The 25464-nt window shown below is 39.0% G+C and overlaps 1 protein-coding gene and 2 long non-coding RNA genes across 3 annotated transcripts; all 3 read left to right on the top strand.

Moving 5' to 3' along the window:
* Positions 1 to 3631: 3631 nt before the first annotated feature.
* On the top strand, positions 3632 to 7920 carry LOC139208862 (uncharacterized). The gene is made up of 5 exons (XR_011585190.1): positions 3632 to 3705; positions 3794 to 4114; positions 4219 to 4309; positions 6925 to 6994; positions 7109 to 7920. It is a non-coding gene; the product is annotated as an uncharacterized lncRNA (long non-coding RNA).
* A 1656-nt stretch (positions 7921 to 9576) lies between these two features.
* Positions 9577 to 12943, top strand: LOC139208941 (uncharacterized). The gene is made up of 5 exons (XR_011585196.1): positions 9577 to 9650; positions 9739 to 10059; positions 10164 to 10254; positions 12626 to 12698; positions 12822 to 12943. It is a non-coding gene; the product is annotated as an uncharacterized lncRNA (long non-coding RNA).
* Positions 12944 to 14997: 2054 nt separating this feature from the next.
* On the top strand, positions 14998 to 24685 carry LOC139208742 (nectin-4). Its single transcript, XM_070838477.1, has 8 exons — positions 14998 to 15146; positions 15877 to 16218; positions 16296 to 16595; positions 18932 to 19025; positions 19812 to 19966; positions 20980 to 21079; positions 21183 to 21285; positions 21594 to 24685. Exons 1-8 carry the CDS (start codon positions 15020 to 15022, stop codon positions 21609 to 21611), a joined length of 1239 nt encoding a protein of 412 aa, XP_070694578.1. The 5' UTR covers positions 14998 to 15019; the 3' UTR covers positions 21612 to 24685.
* Positions 24686 to 25464: the final 779 nt, after the last annotated feature.

The raw sequence follows: 25464 nt of genomic DNA, 5'->3' as shown, positions 1-25464 counted from the left end.
TACTGAAGAGAAGGACGGGGGATACAGAATGCAATCAAAACGGTTAATAAGTTCCAATCATGGTTGTGTTCAGACAGACGGCTTGGAGAAGATTTTCTTACACTAATGAACACAAATGAGATGTATTCATACATTGTTGGTGATAAGCAGTGTTCTTTTCTCATGCTTGTCAGCCCGGCCTCTTCTCACTCAATCCTCTGAATCTAGCCTGGCATTTGAACAAAAGAAAACCTTCTGCAAGTGCACACGTACACACAAAAACACACACACATGCACCGTTTGCACATACAAACACATTACTTAACAACAACAAAATATTCGACAAGGCGTGCAGAGTGGATGGGGACATTTGTACAAAGAAGCATTAGTGTTTCGTCACAGACACACACACACACACACTCACACAAATATAAGACACGCATTCAAACTGCGTTTTTCCCAACCATTAAATAAATTGAAGAGGCTTGCTTTTTTTCTTCTGGCAGTGGCAGCCCTCTGCAGACCTTTTGTCATTCTGTACCATTAAATAGATCTTCAGCCAATAATCAAATTCTGCTCCATCAGCCCCGCATAGAGAAAGAGAGACAGAGACAGAAAGAGAGAAAGAGAGAGGGACAGAGAGAGAGAGAGAGAGGGAGAGAGAGAGAGAGAGAGAGGTGGGCCTATGACAGTGAAGAAGCTTACACATTAGCACTTTATAACCCATCCAGAGATTTGCAGTATAATGTCATTGTAAGAATCATATCAAATACCTCTTTTCCTTGGGTTGACTACAGTGTATGTGCATTTCCCTGGTATAGTAATGGGTGAAGTTCAATAGAAGTAAAGCTCATGCCTTCTGCTCATGGCAGTTATTAGGTGAGGTTGCCCCAATCTGACAAAAACTGCCACACAGATATTGTAGAAAAGGCTCTGGCAGTGAGCTTGTTAAGAAGCCAACTAAATCACCATAGCAGTCTGGACATGCTGCAGCAATCCCCAGTGCCACTCAGCTGACAGTCACCTACAGTCTGTCACAATGAAAGCACCTTGTTGAAAGAAAGACAGACACAGACACAGACAGACAGACACACAGACAGACAGACAGACACACAGACACACACACACAGACACACACACCTCTGCATGAGGTGGATAAGATTGAAAGTTAATTGAACCTCATGTCTGCCTGATAGTTGTCACAGAGGAGAACCCTGACCAGCTTCTATGTCTGGTTACAATATAGCTGCAATAGAAAATAAAAAACACAAAAACACATAAATCACGGGGTGCATTACAAAGTGTTTCTGCTCGTGCCAGTTGTCAGCAGGGCACATACCGCCTTTGTGCAACCACAGGGAAGACTGAAGCTTCATTAATTCACTTTATTGCCTGCTTCGCAGAACTCTATTGTTCTTTAGCAATACAAATGTAAGTATGCCTCCAGCTGCCAAAATGCAATCACACACACCCACACACACACATATTTCCTTTGCATATGCTGACCTACTGCTTTGCTGCTGTGAGGAGTAGGAAGAAGTAGGAAAAAGGTGATTATAGCAGCCCCTGCTGTTGCAGTGCACTGTCTCGCCATTCGCTGCTTTAACGTCCTCTCAGCTGTTGCTTCTTATCCTCCTCCAACACAGCTTCCCTCTCTTCATAATCAACTCCTTAGATGCCTATAATGCCTATGATAATGCCTATGATAATGCATTATTGTTATTATGCGATACATACTACCCACTGAAAATCTGTGTAGAGGCCCTTATGTAAAAAAGAGAGCAGGGTGACACTTGGCATATTTGTGATCTATATCGATTTAAAATTTGATGATTGTCAAGTGTCTTTACACGTCTTTAAAGGTGTGAGTTTCCTGTTCCTGTGCTTTTTTGACAGTTGAGACTCTGCGTTCCTCAATGTGTGTGTGGGCAGAGATAAAGGAAACGAGTCATTTTGTGCCCTGTGTGTGGTTGGTGGATGTATACATGGACATTATTTCATGTCAGCTAAGCTACAGTCTAATACAACCAACATACATTCTTACTTGTATAAATAAATAATCCCAATGGGATTTACAGACCACAGCATTTCGAGTAGATTATTTTGATATATATTTTTTGTTTCGCTTAGATAAATAGATATCTACCTTACCTACCTTACCTACTTAGGCAAATAGTAAATTCTATTTAGTCTTCTTTTCTTCCAGCCTGTGTCTTTGTGCCTTCAAGCTAAAGTACAGCAGAGAACACCTGCAAGGTCTCACGCTCCACAGCAAGGCTGCACACACACAGAATCTACAACAAAGGGTGGGCACACTCGTCATCATCTTATCCTTCACCTACAGGTCATGGGCCTATTGCTACATTGGCCTGAAATATCTATACGTTGCAGTATGAAAGGATGCCCATTAATATGAGAATGTGCTTTTGTATTTCTGTTGAGTTTCTCACTTTATCAGACCTTCTTCACTTTGAGCTGTAAATGTATTTTGATAAGTTGCTTTTACGTTTTGTTCAGCATGTAGATTCACTGCACTGACCTGGTACAGTGCAGTGCAGGACTGCATGGTAAAACACTTGAGTCTCTCCCGTTACACTCATAACATGAGAGCCTACCTTTCCAATTCAATGTACTCTAGAAGATAGATAGATACTTTAATAATCCTTTACAGGAAATTATAGTGACAGGGCAGCTTTCCAAGCAGACATACATCACACATTACCTCAGGTATCTTCCATACTTACTAAGTTATAAATAGGATAAATAAGTACTAAAAAAGTGCAAGCAGATATAAAAATGCAAAACAGTCATAACACCACACAGTTAAAATACAATAAATAGATAGAAAGGAGAGCTGACAGGGTTTACAACAAACATACATTGCTGTCTTAACTTGCCCATACCAAGGAGGCCTCAATGCATCCTTCAGTGTGCTCACATACATACATACAACACATTCAAAAGAAACAAATGTGCACAACATCCAGTATTTATCTCAATTATTATTTAGCTCAATGAATCATCTCATCACACATCCAGTGTCACACGTCCACCACAAAACATTTCAAAGTGAAGATATATCTGACTTTCCTCAAAACAGCATTGGCCTGTAATTAGTGCATGATGTTTATCAATGTCAGAAGTAATCAGAGGAAGCATATTTGGACCACTGATGCCTGATGCCTTTGACTAATCCATCACTAATATAGTATTAGATTAAAGTCTTCCACAGGCTTTAACTGGATGTCTGTGTCCCTCTAGGGTTGTGTGAAGGAACTACTGAAGCACTAACACTTCAGTTGCCTGAAATGACTGTAGATAAATGTGAATAAATAGCCCACTGATGACTTATTCAATGGGCAGAAATCTTTCTGAACAGCTTCACCTTATCTGGACCGTTGACAACAGCAGGTTTTTAGGCAGACTTGTCTGCCACCAAGTGCAAGTAAACAAGGTCAATTTTCAGTAAATTTGTTTTTATGTTGAGTTGTATGATTTCTATGTGACTTAACTTTATGTTACACAAAAGGTTTGAGGTACCGTAGTTTTGAGCAGATAAAGAGCCACTAACCACTTCCTTTTCTCTGCGCCTCCTCCACAAATACATTTAAAAGCTGTCAGGGAAGTCTCAGTCTGTCTGTCTCTGTCTGGTGATCATCATGTTCAGTCTAAACCAAGCAGCTCTGCTATCTATTCAGCTCTTAGTTATGTGCCAAGTCTTTGCAGGTACAGTGGAGATTTGTCTTTGTGACGCATGCTTTGCTCTAGATTTCAATGCAGAATTCATCTCATGTTAACTGATTGTTTCCTTAAGTGCTAGAGATTCATCCAGCTGACCACAGGAATGTACTGGTGTCCAGGGGAGCCTCCATCATGTTCACTTGCAACATATCCAAGGGAAATGTAACACAAATCAACTGGACCAAAGGCAGATCGTTTTTTTCTTATTTAATCTCAAAGAATCAGACTTCTTCAAATTTCTCTCACAGACTGAAAGTAGACCTAAACTTACCTTTAAAGCTAAGTGTTGTTAATGCTCAGGATGATGACGCAGGACTCTATAAATGTACTGTGTCTGACAGAGTAGGTACACGGACTGCTGAGTGGAATATATCTGTGTCTGGGAAAACTGAAGGTAGGTGGAGCACAACGCAGGGCTAATCTTTGACATCAGGAATAGTGCACTTCAAGGTTCAAAATTGCAAGCTACTTAAACCAATTCTCATTTGATGTTTGCAGGAATCCTGCAAATGGTGTCTATTCTATACATATTTGGATCTGCAATTGGATTGCTTCTGTGTTGCATTACTTCAGCGGTCTTCCTCTGCAGGTGAGGAACACCTTTTAGCTTTCAGATTTGTATGTACGGACAATTTGCTGCTCTGGTGCAAGGTGAATTATCAGTCAGGATTTTTTCAGTCAGAAGTGTTTTTAGGAATGAAAAACAAGGTTTAAACTTTTTTTTTTTCCAACCCATATTTTATAAAGATATATTTACATGTCCAGTAGTTGAAATATAGCTAGTGATGCATGATGTACAATTCAGTGGATATGTGATTAATCATAATTTCCTCCCAATATAAAATCAATACTTGGAAAATGTAACAATTGCATGACTCCTTAGATGTTACCATATTTTTCTTACCTGCAAGGGTTTTTTTTTTAATAGAAGGTTTGAACAGAACAAAATAAGCAACTTGGTGTTTCTGGCTGTCTGTCGACCACCTTGGTTTCACTCTTTTTTTCCATTTGCAATAGCTTCCCACTGGGTAGCTGTGTATGAAATGATGCAATAGCATCCACTGTAGTGGCTGATGTGCAACTATGCCATCAAAACTCATGCATATACAAGAAAGCAGCTTTTGAACAGCTGCACACTGTAGTGACCTCTATGCATGAAAGGGTTAAAGCCACTGTTGTCACAAGCTACAATTACCATATTATGTTGAGCGTCACAAACTGTAACAGTAGCGGATATACGGCAGTCATAAAGCCAGTGAATTGACTGGGGAATGACTTAACGACAGAAATACTTATCCAGACATTATCAGCCACCATAGCTTCAAACCCCTGAGTGTCTTGAACTGAAGAAAAAATGGCATGTTCAGTTGCTATGAATAAACTTCACAACTTAATTTCCAAAGTTACATATTCTTGTTGTAAGTTGAGTGAAAACTTGAAAGCAGCTATTGAATGGACCTCACGGTGAGACTGTGTTTTCTAAACATTTAAAAAAATCAAACATCATCTTTTCTGGAAAAGCTCTGCTATGGAAGCATTCAAAGTTTCCACTGCTTTTTAGACAAAAACAATTTTTCTCACCTGCTAACATCGTTGTTATTGAATATTTTAAAAGTATTCCCAATGGTGTGAGCGCCACAAATAGGCACTAAATATTTCCAAATGTTGCAGACAACTGGTTTATGACTCTTTATAATTTCCAAGGTGTGCACAGGCTGGTTTGATTGGGTCCAAGCATTATTGTAGGGTATTGGTGAGAGTTTAGTGCATTTCGAGTCAGTCACAGCGAATAAGGTTTTACGGCTAATAGTGTTACTTTTATTTAGCTGATGCTAACCACACTGAATGTGTGTTTCCATTGGGTCGGTTTCCTTTGGTGAATGTGGCAGATGACCTGAAAATCTGACCCACCACTGCCAACAACTTGGCAGGTGCTTATCTCACACCTTGCTTCCAGCAGGTAACTTGGATGCTATAATATAATAGCAGGCTTTTGATGTCTCTGCTAAGGTGATCCAGTGAGGTTCATACAGACCCCCCTCTGTCTTGGTCCAAACCCAGCTAGTTGCAGAAAGGCCAGTTATAGCAGCAGTTCGTCAGGGGGCCAGAAAAAGCAATATAAAGATCAACTGAAGACTGTCAAGACAATGTAATGCAAGTCAGTCTAGGGTTGTGTTAGGTGCTACAAGTGCAAAGTAGCATCACCTGTTGCACATCTCTGGATCTTTGTGAACCTACATCTGTGCCAAACATGTTTTTAAATCACAAAATGCATACATGTCATGATTAACTCAACATAGCTGCCTCACTGAAACAAATTTAATGTTATCTGCATTTTATCGGAGTGAAACAAATCTAAAAATGTGTCATTTATATGAATCAACCATTAATGGTTCTGTTTTTGTGGGAGCACAAAACAAGTACAAGCAGCCAAGTATTTTACGGAGCTTGAAATACCCTTAGCTTCCGCCTTTGGTCAAGGTATTTTTGTGCACAGTGGAGGTTTCAAAGTTGCAATGCATAAAGTGATGCACATTACAAATTAGGTCAGGGCCACAGCGTACACCGAGTTTGTCTCCTTTTGCAAAGTCTGCTGTGAAAAGAATCTATTGCTGCTACTATAACAAAAAAGCTTTAAGTTCTATTTTCATGTTATGGCAAGATTTTTTTATGACTTTGCTTAGTATTCAAGGGAACTTGTGAGGAGTCCATGCCCTACAATTAAAGAATTACACATAAGTCATTTTGTAGGCTGATTCAAGTGTTTTTAAACTCAACATATTTAAATGTGATTACTTTTTGGCCAGATGAAATTGAGGTTTAAATTTTGATTCCCTGCTCTGTAATCATCAGTATTTCCACACTATAGTTTTTATACCTGGCAGTGTGGAAGGCAATGAAACAGCATTTACACTTTACTGCTGGCAAATAAAAAATATTTAACATAAAACATTAATATAGTTGAACAAAAAAAAGAGGAAAATCTAAATAATCACAACATTTTGGATTCCTCATTTTGGCATCGGTGGAAGCAGCTCTCATGACCTAAAATCCCATCTCACACTGTATCTTTTCTGTATTTGACATTTAGAATAGTTGATTCAAGTTCATGCTCCACTCAGTTTCTTTTAATAAAGTACCCAAAACACATGGAAAATAGTTTTAAGTGGGGTTCTATCGTTGATCCCAGTTTTTCTTCTGCAGAAAACTCCTGACCAGGTCATCAAACCAGATCCCAGTCCAGGACCAGTCTCCTCTCGAGTCAGGAGGCGAGGTAAGAGGAACTCGTCTTTGACAGTATCTCGCTTCTCTTTTCTCTCTCTCTCTCTCTCTCAGAGAACGCGTTGACCTTTTTTTTTTTCCCCCCCCCCATTTTCTATTTCTACAGGTTGTCCCCTCTCAGCCACAGGCTACCACAGGCCACAGGACGAATAACAAGCGGAGGAGTCAGTACATTGAGAGGCTCAATTCAATCTATGATGTCACTGAGGTGACAAGCCGCTCAAATGAAAGATGAATAAAAGACATGGACTAACCAGGTGTTTCAAAGGAAGGCAGTCAGAGGGAGGACAACTGTGCCTTCAGTTTATTTAACATGAATACATTAAAACCAGTGCTTTCACTTTAACCCTTTCATGCATAGAGGTCACTACAGTGTGCAGCTGTTCAAAAGCTGCTTTCTTGTATATGAATGAGTTGATGGCATAGTTGCACATCAGCCACTACAGTGGATGCTACTGCATCATCTCATACACTGCTACACAGTGGGAAGCTATTGCAAATGGGAAAAAAAAAGGAAAAGAAAAAAAAAAAAAAAAAAAAAGTGAAACCAAGACGGTCGACAGACAGCCAGAAACACCAAGTTGCTTATTTTATTCTGTTCAAACCTTCTATTAAAAAAAAAAAAAAAAAACCCTTGCAGGTAAGAAAAATATGGTAACATCTAAGGAGTCATGCAATTGTTACATTTTCCAAGTATTGATTTTATATTGGGAGGAAATTATGATTAATCACATGTCCACTGAATTGTACATCATGCATCACTAGCTATATTTCAACTACTGGACATGTAAATATATCTTTATAAAATGTGGGTTGAAAAAAAAAAGTTAAAGTTAAAATCTTGTTTTTCCACTCCTAAAGATGAATAAAAACACTTTGTAAAAAAATCCTGACTGAGGTTATCATAATTCATGCATGAAAGGGTTAAGAGATTTTGTTTTAGCTTATGTTTTATTATTATATATTCTGTGTATTTTAACATGTTCTTCTGTATGATATGTTTTATCGTTAGTATGCTGTGTTTTAGATTTTCTCTGCAAGTACCTAACAATGTTTGTTGTAATGGAAATAAAGTTCAATCAATTCAACAGGCTTCAAATCAAGGTCTGTGCCCCCTAGGGTTCTGAGAGAGAACGACAGGAGGTCCTTTCAAACAAAATACGTATCATTTCAGAGTCTACAGTCAGGTATAGTTTTGTTTTCAGTTATTCCAGTGGAGGGCATCTGTGAGTGTGTGTTGCAGTGGACACAAGACAGTTTTATAGCTGTAATATGTTGCTGCCACACAAGACATTATAAAATGAGATGGTTGGACTTTCTTATAGTGCAAGTCTTGAGTATTAGGGTTGGGCACTATATGCTACCAGGGGATACATGTTGAGGAACTCTGCAGACAGAGAGGCTACTGTACGCTGGATATAATAGTGTCAAAGTGTCTTGTGATCAAAAAAAGTGAACTATTCCAAAGTAGGAGCCATTTACTTACTTAGGGAAATGCAGGGTCACACTATGTGGGTAAAGAGTTCATCATTAGGCACAAATGGTTTTCCTGTTTCTTTTAGCCTATATGCATACATTTTAACATTTCTGTATGACTATTAATGATTTACTAAAGACAATATTCTAATTTGAATCAAATTGTCTTGCATGGGGTGGCTGTGGATCAGTGGTAGAGTGGGTCATCCCTCAATCAGAAGGTCGGGGGTTCGATTCCCAGCTCCTATGGGTCAATATGTCGAAATGTCCTTGGGCTAGACACTGAACCCCAACTTGCTCCTGTGGGTGAGTGTGTGTGAAAGAATAGTCTCCTCCAAATTACACTACTCACAAAAAGTTAGGGATATTCGGCTTTCAGGTGAAATTTCAGGATGAACCACCACCAATACATTTCCTGGTTCAGGTAGAATTGGTATTTAAACAGTCCTCCTCATCATGCTGTTCACATTCTGACATCATGAGACCAAGACGACACCTAACAGTTGATCAGCAGCACCTCAACACTGGAGGCTTCAAACAGGAAGTCCTCAGACGGAGGTGTTCACTGAGCTTAGAGGGTCACAGAGTGTCATCAGGAGGTTGCAACAGTGATACAGAGTGACTGGAAGAGTCACAGAAAGGAGAGGAGTGGACGTCCTTTGGCCACATCCCAATTTTACGTTTACCCTCGTTTACCCTCCACTGTTGTTAGATTTTCTTTCAATAAATTGTTTAAGATGAAGAAATTACCATTGCATGCTGATACTCAAATGTCCTACTTTCATGATATAATATCACTGTAGCATTCACTTTTTACATTTTCCATAAATTTCACCTGAAAGTCGAATATCCCTAACTTTTTGTGAACCCTGTACTTCCTCCTGTATGAATGATGTCATGTAAAAGCGCTTTGAGTAGTTGAAATAACTAGAAAGGCGCTATACAAATACAGACCATTTACTCTTACATGACTTAACTTCATGTTCTACAAAAAAACTGATAGAAAAAAAAAACAAGCAAAACTAACCACTTCCTTTTCTCTGCACCTCATCCACAAAAGCTGTCAGGGAAGTCTCAGTCTGTCTGTCTCTGTCTGGTGATCATCATGTTCAGTCTAAACCAAGCAGCTCTGCTATCTATTCAGCTCTTAGTTATGTGCCAAGTCTTTGCAGGTACAGTGGAGATTTGTCTTTGTGACGCATGCTTTGCTCTAGATTTCAATGCAGAATTCATCTCATGTTAACTGATTGTTTCCTTAAGTGCTAGAGATTCATCCAGCTGACCACAGGAATGTACTGGTGTCCAGGGGAGCCTCCATCATGTTCACTTGCAACATATCCAAGGGAAATGTAACACAAATCAACTGGACCAAAGACAGATCGTTTTTTTCTTATTTAATCTCAAAGAATCAGACTTCTTCAAATTTCTCTCACAGACTGAAAGTAGACCTAAACTTACCTTTAAAGCTAAGTGTTGTTAATGCTCAGGATGATGACGCAGGACTCTACAAATGTATTGTGTCTGACAGAGTAGGTACACGGACTGCTGAGTGGAATATAGCTGTGTCTGGGAAAACTGAAGGTAGGTGGAGCACAACGCAGGGCTAATCTTTGACATCAGGAATAGTGCACTTCAAGGCTCAAAATTGCAAGCTACTTAAACCAATTCTCATTTGATGTTTGCAGGAATCCCACAAATGGTGTCTATTCTATACATATTTGGATCTGCAATTGGATTGCTTCTGTGTTGCATTACTTCAGCGGTCTTCCTCTGTGTGTGAGTAATCTTCATTATTTCTGTGTGGGAATTATAGCCCATTGTCTCTACAAAGCTACACCTAATATGTGCATTTAAACAGTTTAATCAAATTCATGCCCCTTTTCTCCAGCTTTGCAGACAATGTCTACCTTCTGCCATTTGTCGTCACAGTCTGAGCTTGTTGCATTGTTAGAGATTTCTGTAGTTTCTGCTAAATATATTTCACGCAGTAATAAACTTAGCAGTAAAAAAAAAAAAACAAAAACAAAAAAAAAACCTCTTGAGTAAGAAACAAAACTGTCTCTATTGCATCTTGGAAATTTTATTGTGGTCAGTGGATTACTGCAGCATTGACACCCGTTCCGTGGCAGACATTGTAACTTGTCAAAGCCCAAGAAGTACTGGTGTCATTACCAGAGCCCTGGAACAGGCTCACTTCAACTGAGTGCAACGATCAGTGTTGTTGTAACTCATCTGTGCATTTCCTAGTTTGATGTCAAAATGTCTGCTGTGAAAAGGGCCCGTTGCCGCCAATACGACAGAAAAATATATCTGCTTAGTTCATACTCATAACAGGTTTGTTACATCATTAAGATTCTGTTGGAATCATAACACGGTGTTTTTCTTGTTAAAAAGAACAATAGATCTAGTTATTGCCGACAGACACACAAAGGGGGGGCTTGCGTTTGAATCAGTAACTGTAACGGGGTGTTCGCAGGACCCAATAGCAGCACAGTTGATGAAAGAGCAGATGACTATCTGAGAGGGACAGGCAGGCAGACAGCAAAGCAGAAGAACCCATATTGGGGGGGACAGGCAGGAGGTCAGGTAGTCAGCAGGCAGACAGAAGACAGGAAGGACACAGGCAAAGCTTGCGGTCAGGAACAGAAGGCTGAGGTAGTTACCAGGGCAGAGACGAGGAGCTGTAGTCAGGGGCAAATAGAGTCTGAACCAGGAAGTCAGTCCAAACAGGCGCGCTGGAAGATCAGGTGTGAAGCAAGGACAATCTGGCAATGAGAGCGTCTACTGCTGAACCTTAAATAGGCAGGTGATTGCAAGTGAGTGCAGCTGGGGAAGCAGGTGAGGGTGATTGCCACTGATTGGAAGGTGTGGCCAGGTAAGTAGGTCAGAGAGTGGAAAATTACCAGCAGCAGCAGATTGTGACAGTGACATTTAGTGAATGTTGAAACTTGATGGTTTAGCAAATAAATGTATGTAAGAGTGGCCTCTCTCCGTCTGTTAATCTGAGCACATAAGTCTGCACGCATAATATATTGCCATAAAAGCCTTCCACTGTGAAACTAATGTAGATCAGTGCGGCTGGATTGGCACCCTGAAACAAAAGGGTGGGTAAAAGGGCAGATAACACCAAGAAAGAGCGCACAAGGAGTGAGAGTCAGAAGAGCCTGGAGGAAACGACAGAGGGCGACAAACCCGCAGAGAGAAGAGATCAGGAAATGAGAGAAAGAAAAGAGTGAGATGGAGAAGAAGTGAATGTGAGGGATAATGAATAGAGTGAGATAGACACGACAGAATCAGAGAGAGAGGGACAGAAACAGAAACATGTTAAAATAAAATAGAATGAAATAAATAATTTGGATGACAAGCATAAATAATAAAACCATATAGTTACAAAGCACTCCATAAAAGCCAGACTAAAGTTTTTAAAAATATAAAAGTTTTCGGCTCCTCTCAGATCCTCTGGAAAGCTGCTTCAGCGGCTTGGAGTGTAACGGTTGAAAGCTGCAACATTTTCTTTTCTGCTTTGGGGAACTAACAGGGAATAATTGAAAGAGCTGGTTCATAAACCAAAAGCATTTCTGAGAGGGAGTCTGGTGCAAGGCCGTGCAGTGCCTTAAAAACTGATAACAGAATTTTAAAATCAATATGAAAACCAACAGGTTACCCTGGTAACAATTTTATATGTGCTCTCCTGTTGGTCTCAATTAGCATTGGTGCCGCAGAAGTTTGAATTAGCTGATTAATATATTCTTCGATAGACCAGAAAGGACGTCATTGCTGTGGCAAATAAAATGTGATTTTGTGAAACCCTGCATGTCTTTGAAATTGGCCTTGAAATTAAAATCAGAGCTGTGGAACGAGTACTTCTATTTTCAGTACTTTAAGAACATTTAGCTGATAGTACCTCTGTACTTTTACTTCACTAAGGTTGTAAGTATTATTACACTGTGGTATTGGTTGTTCTAGCAAAGGATCTGAGTTCTTTTTCCACCACTGCTCTCCTACCACCCCATGTAAGATTTTCCTGATTCACCATTGATTCCCACTAAACAGTATCAACTCTGTCTAATATAACAAAGTGTCTGAAACAGCTGGGAAGTGCTGTGGGATCTCACTATTAGTTACTTTTTTTTTTCTAGAATAAAAGCTCGACCAGGGGGCCAAACCAGGACTTCAGCATTCTGAGTCATGTCGAGTTTCGTGTTCAGCCTGGGAGACGGGTCAGAGAAACTTACTTACTCAAACATTCATGTTCTCAGGTTTCAGAGAGCATTTTTAACATGTCCTGTCTCGTTTTTTCATTGGAGTCACAATGAGTTTACTTCCGCTTTCTGTCCCTGCAGGTGGCTCCTCTTCCTACACTCCAAAGCTGTGCAGAATACAGGATGAATCGCAAGCAGAGGAAGTCAGTACTTCAAGTGGCTCAATTCAGTCTTTGGCGCGACAAGCATGAAGCTCAGATTAACGCTGAATAAGAAATTAAAAAAAAAAAAAAATTAGACAGAAAGTACATGAGAGAGGACACATTGGATGGTGTATAAAAAAGAAATGAATAGTTTAGAGAGCCTCGTTAAAAGTTTGCATGAGGAGTAGTATTCAGTTTTTCTGCACCCTTGAGCCAGACAGAATACTTGAGGAATTTTCTATTTTACTTATCTTTATCTTTTGTATCATTTATACGTTAATGTCTTTTTTTTTTCATACATTCAATTTTGAATTGTGTAAATGGTATTTTGTTGCTATCTTTGTTTCTGTTTTCTTTCATTGCCAAATGGTTTTTTATCATACTTTAACGAATGTCTCCATTTCATGGCTGTTGCCAAACCAATGCACTTATCATTAAACTGATTCTAATGTGGTAAATTCAGTCATCACAATGCAAACACATTTAAAAAAGCAATCATGATAATTCCTCTGTGCAATTACATAAGTTGCAAGTTTGCTAAGTGGCCACAGGGTGTTGACAAAGAGCTGAATGTCCCATGAAGCCACTGTTGTGCCACATCATAGCATTTACTCAAGTACTTTTTATAAGTACAATTTAGAATACAATTAGAGTACAATTTTTTATTATTGTTTATTGGGCTTTACATTTATTTGACAGCTACAGTTTGGTTCCTAGTTACTTCGAAGATGAAGATTATACACATAAAACCTGATCAAGTTATGAAATATGACGCATCAGAATAAACTGCCCAACAGTAACTCAACTAGTTGTAATTATCTCCACCTCAATAGTTAAAACAAAATGCTGCTTAATACAGTGACAATAAACTTTTATGTGGGGTATTCTGCCACAGTACTTTTCCTTTTGATACTTTTTGTAAATGTAATACATAATGATGAATGCAAGAGTTTAAAATGTAATGGAGAACTGGTGGTGAAATGTGGTATGATAAGTCACCTCCATCACTAGAGGCCAAGAATGGGTGGCGAATCATGAGCTACAGTAGCTGTACTGTAATCCCTCCGGGGGAATGCAAAGTACATCCGTCAAGGAAATGGCCAGAAAAGTCCCGAGTATCAGCCGACTAACACAAGGGGAGTTTTTGGGGACAAAAAGAGTTCAGACGGCAGAAAAGACATTTAGTGTCTGGGACCAACACAGATGTATTGTTGTATTTACTTCTTTGTATACAATAAACTTTTTTGCACCAGATTTTCCCTGCCTCCATTGTCTGTTTTGCAAGAGTCCTTTTTCTTGACTACAAAACTCAAATAGACCCAAGCTGAGAGTTTTTGATAACGTGTTGAGGAGGACTCCAGTCTCTATCTGGCCCTGAGTTCTTATCTCTACAATTTCCTGTGTATGTATTGTGAAACAATATTTCTTGGGTCGTTTTAGTGTTTCTTGCCTGGGTCCAGGTTAGACAAAGGTTAGACGAAAAAAATCGTCAGTCACAGCCAATGTAAATAACTATAAACTCTGATCTTTTGTCAGACAACATAATTAAATCATCTGATTATGTTTTCAATGAAACTGTCTCTTATGAATAGGACAAAAATGTAACTGTAGCCTACTGGCAGATTTATTTCTGACATGATTTAACCATCTAAATGTGAAAAATAGAACAAAAGGTTATACTTTAATTAGACTTTGCCTCATTGATTACTATGATCTCAAAATTAAAATCATTCTCCTCCTCAGTTTACTTCTTTAAATCTCTCAAAAATGATGGTGGACATGGTGTTTGTGCGACCGTAATATGTGATACAAATACTCATATTTGAGAACAAAGTTTGGCAGCAAGTTATACATTTACATAGATTTTTTCCAGTACGTAATTATACTAAATTCACAATACCAAAACATTGTGGGTATAAATGCAGAAAAAGGTTTGTAAAATAATATATATATAATATATATATATATATATATTATTTTTCTATGATGTAATCCAAATAAAGTAAGATAGATTTTTTCTGTGTTTTATGTTATTTAGCAGTAAAATTTCCTATTACCTTCAACGCAACACGATGGCGTCACTCCCTTTCCTCGCTCACAAAGAAACCCCGGCCATGAGGGTAAAGGGATGAAGGGATGAAGAGATGGAGGGGAAAACGTGTTTTGTTTGACTTCTCTGCGACACAATGGACACCTTATTACCTCAGGAGCAGAACGGTGTTTTTACTGGTGTCAATGTTGATCCTGAGCTCAGATGTGGACGGTACGTAGGATAAACGCTTTTTTTTAAAAACTACGCTGACAGATGGCGATAATAGGCCCATATTGGCGTTAGTCTGCTAATGTTAGATGTAGCACTTACATAGGAAACAGCTTTAGAAATGAACTGTCCGACGATCATTTATGATTTCTTGACGGACTTCTATACAGTTTTCTGAGTAATTCATGCGTGAGTTAAAAGGAGTGTCCACAATCAGACGGTAAACAGCAGGCACACAACTACACAATTCACTGTACATCACACTGTTAGCTGAAATGTAACATGTAATATGAAATGTAATATAGATTAGTATAGTATAGTATATTACAAATGTAATATAGATTAGTATAGTATAGTATATTACAAATGTAATATAGATTAGTATAGTATAGTATATTACAAATGTAATATAGATTAGTACAGTCATACAGTGAGCAATAGAAATAAAGATGGACAAACTCATTCAGGATGTCCTTGTCCTGAAACGGATGTTATTTCCTGTATGCTGATCTGAACAGCAGGTCTTTATGTGGCTATACTAACATGGAAAAAAGCACGAGTGCATTTTGTAATTTAATCCAGAAGAAGTGACCAGGCCCAGATCACAGAGAGAGAAAAAAGATGTGCTGTGTTTCTGCTGCTCAGGAATGATCCCATCCATGTGTGTTTTATTTTTGTTTGTGCCCTCTGAATTATGATCTGAAAGCCTGATGAGAGTTGATGCGTTTTACAGCTCTCCAGGTGACTGGAGGAAACGTGACCGTGCTCCAAGGTGGGACCGTTACCATGTCCTGCAAACTTTCTGACACCCAAGAGAGCCTCACCCAGATTTCATGGCAGAGGCAGACCAGGCGATACCCTCAGAATGACAATTTCTTCACCATTTTGCCAACAAATGGGCCACTGTTTGTCAACGGAGAAGATTCGCGATTTAAATTTGTCGGGAGCCTTGATGACAGTATTGGAAATCTCCAGTTAGCCAATGTCACGTTGATGGATGAAGGCATCTACATGTGCATCTTCACTTTGTTCCCCAGCGGAAACCACAAAACGGCAATTTCTCTTCAGCTGCTTGGTACAATGCACCGTATATTACTCTTGTAACGTGTCTGCTGTCTTGTTCGCATGTTGACTCTTTGTGTACTCTCTTAGTGCCTCCGGTCACAAGCCTTGAGGATAACCATCTTATTTTGGGTGAAAAGGAGGTTTCCCTCGTTACCTGCACGGCTGCTGGTTCCAGGCCTCCTGCAGAGGTGAGGTGGCTAACTGGTACTCTGAGCAACGTGAGGGCAACAAACACCTCCACACCGCATGCCAACGGTACAACTACCACCGTCAGCTCGCTGTTTGGAGTACCGACCAAAGAAATCAACCATCACTTGGTCCAGTGTGTCATCACCAGTGTAGCTCTGCCGAAAGAAGAAACCCTGTCCACCACCATACAGGTCAACTGTAGGTATACAAATACTTCCCTAAATCATCCCTATACTTGTATTTTATCATCTTGTCTATTTGTAAGAATTCCTCATCTATTTAATTAATTTCACACGCTTCCTCATGAGCAGGTGGCATTCATTTGTTTGAAACAATGAGAATGAGAACAAAGTTTGTGCTGTGCAGAGTTATGAGCAGTATTCAAAGAGACATCTAAGATAAGTCAAGAACGTTGGTCCAATATTTCAGTCAAATATTCATCACATCAGAGCTTTAGTGTAGCTATGTAAATCTTATTTTCAAAAGCTTTACATCATAAAGATATGCTCCTTATATTGCAAATATTCATATCTTTCCCCAAATCATCCATATATGCTAAAATGTATGCTAGATATAAACTGTATATGTGCTTGTTTCTTTTGTTGTCTGTTCTCAACTTAACTGCTGTAATCATGGATTTGCGTGACATGGATTGTGACATTATTCCCGCTGACACGACCTTTTCCCTTGTTCAGTATTGTATCTTCATGTTGCAACTGTGAAAGAGCAAGAAGCACAAGGGTCGATAAGCAAATGGCGTGATTACACTAGACAGTGAAGGAGCCACATGCTTCCTGAGATCATTGGCAGCGTTAGAGAGCCAAGTACTTAGGTCCTTGAGTACAGTAAGCCACCTGCAGTATATATAGGAAATGTGCAATTTTTGTAAAAGTTGAGAAGTGTATTAGCGTTTTTTGATTAGATTATATAGATGTTGATAAACTGGCTGGGAGTGTGTAATGTGTTATAACCCTGGCTCACGGGTTGCAACAGAGTCCACACCAAAAAGTAGCAGGGAGATGTTTACTAACTCAACATAAGTCAAAAGAAATGTGAACAATGTAGCTCGTCAGTTGTGTAGGGTGTGGATGGGTGAAAGAAATGAGTGTGGGTGTGTAAACCAAGTAGAAAACTAAACAACAAAGGTTTTCAGAAGGACTGAGACGGCCTGTTATAAGGCAACTCCGACGCCCACTTCTCCAGAACTGGAGAACAGCAGGGTGGCAGACACAAATCAGCAAGGCTGTCCCATATGCCATTTATAATTTAAAAAGGTTATTGTCATTGGAGTTATCAGTTTTCCCAATGTATTTTTATAATGGAAAGCCTAAACTGATATACACAGTACTGTTATGAGCAACCCACATTAGTCAGCTGCAATATGTTGAGTGGTTCTCATTGCTGGGAACCGAGAATACTATGAGCCCACTGGAAGTAAACGCCAAACCACCATTGGGAGAGTCACTGAGATCATGTGTCTGTACCACACCCTAGTTCCTTTGACAAAAATGGATGTCTTGTGCAGAATAAATGGAGCCTTAGTTTATGTGATTTATTCCCAGTCAATAGGGCCTACTGGCGCCACTGGAAATAACCACACCAACTCACAATCCACACTGAACAGTGCTCCATTGTTCCTCCCAGCCACAAAGACATTGTGAAACTGACTCGATAACTCTGTCAGCACAGACTCAGGTGTCGGTCAGGTGATTGAACGCTGCTGTGAGATGTTTAACCATGACCTTGATTTACTGCCGTTGTGCTAAGAGACAGCAATCCTCTCTTCAAATATGCGGACCACAGTGTAAGATCATGAATAGACCTTCAACCAGACTTTAGAAGCACCTATCATTCATGTTACAGCAGTTAAGAAATCAGCAAGTTTAACATGATTTAACAACATTATGAAAGAAAGAAGAAAATAATAATTAGAAATAAGACCTCGGTGATGTCCAGTACCGAGCAGTGTCGTAAAAATGATGCTGTTTTTCAAGTTCTCTTATCCTGATGACCTTTAAACCAATTTAAAATTTTTGAAAAGAGGTGTTTTAATACATCCATGACACAAACCAACAAACCACAGCAACACATTTAGATATCACAGGAAAATGAAGTTGGCAGGATTATTGTGAAATTATCTCCAGCCCTGTTTTAGCTGATATTGATTTTATTGCGGTTATGGTCAGACTTATGTTTTAGACTCTCTGTCTCAAAAGTCTGTCGTCCTTTGTTCAGGTTGTTTTGCAGTGCAGGCAGTTGTTCCAATACTGGAATGGAAACTTTTTCAGCAGGACTCTCCGCCATTGAGTCAGGCTGTCACTGGCATCTGAAGAGGCGTGGATGTGCATCCGCATTAATGAAGCAGCCAATGGAAACCCACTCTTTCTCTGAGACAATGACACCAAAAATAAACCACCACCAGCTTTAATTCAGGTGTCTTAGAAAGCTCAAATAACCCTGTATCAGTATAGATGGTATGGGATCCAGACATTCAATAACATCACTCATTCTCTCTCTCTCTCTGTTTCTTGCAGTCGCGCCCATTGAAGTGAACATTCGAGAACGATCCAAAAACACGTTTGAATGTGTGGCTGAATCTAACCCACCTGCAAACTTTACATGGACCAGGTACAGTGGTTTGAATGTTCAGTTTCAGTGGAAACGTTCTTAACCAAAGTGTTATTTATATCATTTAACTTGTAGTTTTGTTTGTCATTCACACAAGCTTTGTACAATGGGAAGATAGTTATGCCATTAGCCAAATTAATTTGGATAATTTGAAATTATTGAAATTGTGGAACTCAAAGAACTGTTGACACACTCTTAAAGGCAGGGCTTGCAGAACAGGAGAAACTCACACAAGTATGCTTGATTTTGAAAGCATACAATGGAAAAAAAATCCCCTCGTCTGTGGCTTTGCTCCAAAGCCACTCCTGCCATTGATCCAAGGTAGGTAATAGTGAGATGAGATTAAATAAATGTCACTAATCTAGATTATTAGTCTTAATGTACATGGACATTGGCTGAACATCATGTCCTGGTAAAAAGAGCTTTAGTGCTGGGGAAGATGTGATTTGTCTATTAATGAGTCAATTTGGTGATCAAAGGATCTTCTTGTGTTGAGAAAGAAGAAAAGTCCCTAAAGTGCTAAAACAAATGTAACTTTTCACTTTCCAACCAGACGAGTTCCATGTGCTGATGTAGATCCCAGCCAAGAAATAGCAAATATCCCCCAGCAATAAGTTAAAAGTAAAAAAAAACAGCAAATCTATCCTTTAAGAAAGCAACTTAACAACTAGTAATTGAACTTCATATTTTGGCACAACTCTTTAGTTTGGAACATTTTTCCAACCTATCGCCATGAGTCTTGATGAAGCTGTCCATTTCATACAGTGCCTTATTTGTCTGCTTTAGGTCTAACCTGTCGTGGCCTCAGCATGCTGTCAGAGTGGCCGGTGCAACGCTTAATTTTCCCAGCATGACCTCTGACTTGAATGGCGTCTATCGGTGTGAAGCATCTAACCCGTATGGAAAAAAATATGATAAACTCTATGTGCACACGACTGAAGGTGAGGCCGGGTTTGATTTGACTGTGGCTCTTTGTCAAGTGTGGTAGCACAGCATTTCTGTGCTTCTCTTCTCTTCTCTCTGGCATTTCATTTGGAAGGAAATTCATTTCTGTAGCAAGTTATATCCATGGACATGATGAGAAGCTGTGACATCTGGGCCCGGAGGTGAATTTGCGTATGAGAGCCTGTTTCCACCACAACCCAGATAAGAGGAAGAAAAACACAAACAACCTTTCAAGAAGAGGAAGAGACCAAACAGTTTCGCATGCAGTAAATCGTAAAAGCAACTGTATTCCATTTACCTGAGCTTGTTCAAGGGCCCAGACTCACAATGATGGAGCCAAAATGACAAAATTTATTTCCCCTTTTAAATAAATGGGGGAAGAAGTGTCATTATGTTTTGCTCTGGCTTATAATATTACAACAGGACACCTCGTATTTTATTTAAAAAATATCAGTCTCCTCAGTCTGGGTCCTAACTAGGCCTCAGTCTTGACTGAGCCCCAGATGTAAAAGGGTGTGATAAAATGAATTGCACTGCAGACACTTATTCATTCCTGAAGTAATATGTGATTGTTGTTGGCTATTTGTTTCGTTGTGTTGTTATGTATGTGAAACAGTGTGGGTCTTCAAATGCAAGACAAATTTCAGAAGAATATTCTAACGATAAAGCGAAATCAGATCAATCTAAATATATGCCATTTACAAGCAATTAGAAGTAATGCATGTAATAATTTGTACGATTGTTAAATCGGCAGTTTTTACAGGAGTGTGTCCTCCACAGTTTCCAGCCCTCTATTTATTAAAACCCAGAGCTCCTAGTTTGTCCTGATCTGCTAAAGGAGCTGAGACGCTACTCAGAAACTTGAATAGGATGAGCGTCAGGGTGGGATTCTTTACAGCTGTTGTATTGGACTGTGTTAGATGAAGCTAGATGACCCTGAGAAGCTGGCAGTGTGTATCAGTATGTCTGTTTTTTGTTTTCTTCTCTCTTGTGGCCCATCCCTCCACAGGTGCCTGCACTGCTTGTTGGACCTTATTTGGGCTTTTGTCGTTCCTGAGTGTTGTTGGTTTAGTGGTGTGCTGCTTACATAAATCTGGGACATTTCCAAGGTACAAAGTATAGTAGTACTGTACTACGCTACTGTAATTTAAACATATACCGTATATATTATGTACATTTTTTGTGTATATTAATCGTTGGTTCATTACCCAGGATATTTGAGAGGAGCGAGAGAATCCAAACAACTTCCTGTGGCCTCAGTGATGCGCAGAGAGTAGAAGAAGAAGAGGAAACAGCAGAGAGACTAATGCAAGAGGTAGAGAAAGCTATAATGATATTAGATATAGATATGATATTAGATTTGTTACGGTGTGTTGTACAACAACTATATCTAATACAGAGAGATTATATTAGATGTATATTGCACTTTGCACCAGTAGTTTTATTCATGTAGAAGTACAACGTACTCCATATCTGCATTTCTGGAAACATCTTCCTTATTTCTTACAGTGCTTTCTTACTGTTTCTTCAGTTTAGTGCCTTTTTCGTTCAGATATCTGCGTCTTTGCAGACTCATTTGAAATGAAAATGTTTTAATAAAATGCTTTGAATTGTCTGCCTCAGGGATGTGTTGACAAGTAACAAGATGGAAAACCGTTGGACTGCTGGCAATTTACAGGATCTGGCACTGACGCGTCACTATTCACTCAGCTGGTCAGTGAACAGGTGCAGTTTCTCTGGATTCCTTCTGGAGGTTTCTGTCAAATGTCATTACATTTGTAATATCTACTGCTAGAAGCATTAACAATAATATTTGGTTGATTGGTCAACAGCTGTTATAAAACTTGAATGAAGATTACTGAAATTAACTGTAAGTACAGCTTTCATGTAAAAGTGAAAGTGTGTGAAAGTCTGATTATGTGGCATTCGTTATCAGTGCCAACAGCCAACTGTAGGATGTGGGCCGAGGTCACCAACTGCTTTAACTGCCATGGTAACTTCTTCCTTTGCATGTTTTCCCCCCAACTGCTGATAGAAGCACAGGATTATGAAGCATGTTTACACACACACAAGAAACCTGGCCAGGCCTGTTCTACAAAGCAGGATTTGGGGTTAGGTAACTTAGGTTACCTCGCTAAATGTCCCTAGTTTTCAGGGCCACGGTGGTAGTTCCCTTCTTAATGGGGTACATTGTCATGGTAACTTACGCTGCACACCTAACCTGCTCAGTTATAATGCTATAAAAGCATTGTGTACTGACCAATCAATTTTCCTTGAATTGATTACATTAGATCCTCTTGGCATGTCTGGAGATTTAGATCAATCAGGCTTAAATGCGCACAGTATCTGTGAGATGCTAGTATTATTTCTGTCCTGAAAATATGTTCACATATAACTTATATAACTTATTATTTATATGAGGGCAGAAGTGTTCAAAGGCCTTTGGCTTTTTGTGATAATTTAAGTTATGAAAGTAAGACTATATGTTTATGTATTTTTTTATATATGCTCCCAAATCTGTTTGATGCCGCAGAGTTGCAGTTGAAAGAATAAGGCTAAAATTGACATACAGACCATAAGAATACATTTAAGAAATTTATTTTGTAAACCTGTTAACTTACGCATTCACACAATCAGCCATTTCTTGCAGGCTGTCCTTCCTGTAGGTTTTACACTGGATTGTTTGTTTAGTTTCTTAATATTTATCTAATATTATAATCTTTACGTTAAATAAGTTAAACGTAAAATATGTCAGTGGACATTAACATATGCTGCAAACACCGCCCCTTTCACAGGAACGCACTCTTTGCCAGATTGGTTTAGGTTGGTTTACCTACTTAATAACCGTCATTGTGTGACCCTTGGTGTGACTGCAGTTGTTAAGGTGAGTGAGGCCAGCTAATGGCTATGTTGAACTTGCTTTGTATTACAGGCCTCAGGTTAGAAATCAGGTGATGCAAAAACACTTACTTTTAATCAATGCTAACATGACAAGGAAGTAAACATTAACTTTAAACCAAGAGATTAACTTCACACACTCACATCAGACTCAGACTGTTCTACTTTTTATTGTTACACTCACAACTGCTCCCATAAAAATAAAGTGGGTAATACCTACAATATCCTCATATCAATGTCCTTTCACTAATAGCAGTAGGAGAACTTTTAATCACAAAGCATTAATAACTTCTGAGATAAACTTATTCACTCACTTTTAACCACACACGCACCTAACAGAGTCACAACCATACATTAAAGTGGCTTTGCATAACAGATTTTCCATGTCGTTACCATACGAATACAGAAATTGGATATTTCAGTAAATAAACCCCAAAATGTAATGTGTGCTTATTTCTACTGAGATCGTGAAATTGCAGGTTTAACAAGTAGGTGATGAGCTGGCTTCTTCTCACCAACATTAGACGAGGCAACATTAGCCACTATTAGCATCATGCACTCGAATCTCAAACCAAACTGTCAGCAGTTGAATTGCATTGTGGGTAATGCCGGGTCAGATAAGAGAAAAGAATGCTAGGAATACAAAAAGTAATATCTCTGCTTCTGCTGTATTGTGAGTCTGACAATCTTATATTAGTTCAATGCTAACTCAGCGAAGCACTTATTTAAATCTTGCATAAAAAGTCAGTAGCCACTATTATCACACAGTAGCAGTTTGTCTATAGGGGCACTATAAGTGGTATCCAATATATGTAGTTGAAGGAATTTGGCTGACCAACGTCAACCAAAGTAAAAACATGACTGGAAAAACAGAAAATACAATCGTGCATTTCATAGTGTGTACCGTATTTACCGGACTATAGAGCGCATCGGACTATAAGCCGCACCCACTAAATTTTAAAAGAAAAAAATATTTTTACATATATTAGCTGCACCAGACTATAAGCCGCAGATATATTCGTTGTGAAATGAGATATTTACACAGAAAGATTTTGTAAATGTTTATTTACATACCTTAAGTGTTTCCAAACGGTGCCTGTAACACGGCAGTAAAACGGCTGATCGAACAAAACAGAAAAGTCATTAATGTTTTTATTCATCCTCCTCCTGTGCACTGAAACCGTCACTGAAACGTTAGCGAAGAAAAATCTATAGATTAGCCACATCGTTGTATAAGCCGCAGGGTTCAAAGCGTGGGAAAAAAGTAGCGGCTTATAGTCCGGTAAATACGGTACTTTTGTAACATTTTACCATTTCTGTCACACTTTATTGTACACGTCTATATTCTTATATTCTTATATTCTATATGTTATGTTTGCTTTATTCTGCTGTAAGTTTTTTTTTTTTTTTTTTTTTTTTCAAGTTATCAATTTGTAGTTAAATAGAAGATGGTTATATTTGTATTGCTCTTCTGTGGTGCTTTTACAAGGTTTTTGATGCACATACATACACAAACTTACGCATCAATGAATACTCTGTATAGTAGCTTGCTGTTTATAGGTGTGTGTTCCACCACACAGAGTGACCACTGGGAGGAATTTGGGGTTGCCAAAGCCTCCTGAGCCACAGCCCCGTCCAGACTTATAGCAACCAATGTGGTAGTTCTTATGCTTATGGCAGTTTGTTTTAGTGGCTTCTGATGCTAAACTTTTTTTCACTGTTTGGTATTTAATTATGTCTTTTGCTGGCAGATGCTGTTTTGAGCTTGTTGTTTGCCTTTTTTATGCAGTATATCCTAATTAAAACTGGATAAATATTACAAATGCCTGAGACTCAGTGCACTCACTTATTTCTACCCTTACAGTGTGTACTTTACACATACCATGCTTGATACCTAATCTGCAGTTTCAGTTAGTTAAACAGTGCATAATAGTTTTTCCCTGTAGCACACAGTATGTCAGGGATTCAGGATGAAACTTGCCCTGTAGCATACATTACTCAAAAGGTATACAGCCACAGCAGCAGTCAAGCAGCAGCAGACGGATAAGTTTCATGACTCAGTTATGGTGACGTGAATGGAAAGCCAGTCCCATGGAAATAAAAATATCCCCCTTGTTGCTAGATAGATAGGAAAGACTTACTATACTTGGCTATAACTCTGTGTGAAAAGGCATTTTTCTGAAAAAATGTTTCACCTTTAGAGGCAACTATGTTCTAAGCCTTGTACACAAATGTTTTTGACATCCACACTTCTGTTTTTATCACATCATGTCTTGTCTTATACTGAAAGAGTTATATATGAACGTAGGTGTGTCCAGCGTGACAATGAAGGATGATTACAGTGACCATAACTATCCCAAAGTGCACACAGTGTATGAGTATTGCTGTTAGACAGACTTGAAAAATCTGGAGCTATGATGTAAATCTTCAGTTCACATCCTGTATTGCCAGCAGTCCTCATCCACCCTTTAATCACTCCTTTGCCGCATTAAAAGGCACATTACAACCACCAACTATTAGTCAGCAGAATATTGGATGTGAATTGCACCGTTTAAAATTACTTTTGTGTTTTTATGATGCAATCGAACAGAATAGG

This window comes from Pempheris klunzingeri, chromosome 10, assembly GCF_042242105.1.
Source record: "Pempheris klunzingeri isolate RE-2024b chromosome 10, fPemKlu1.hap1, whole genome shotgun sequence".
Classification (NCBI taxonomy): Eukaryota; Metazoa; Chordata; class Actinopteri; order Acropomatiformes; family Pempheridae; genus Pempheris; species Pempheris klunzingeri.
Note: the sequence above shows the minus strand (reverse complement) of the source record. Positions and strands in the feature narration are given on the sequence as shown.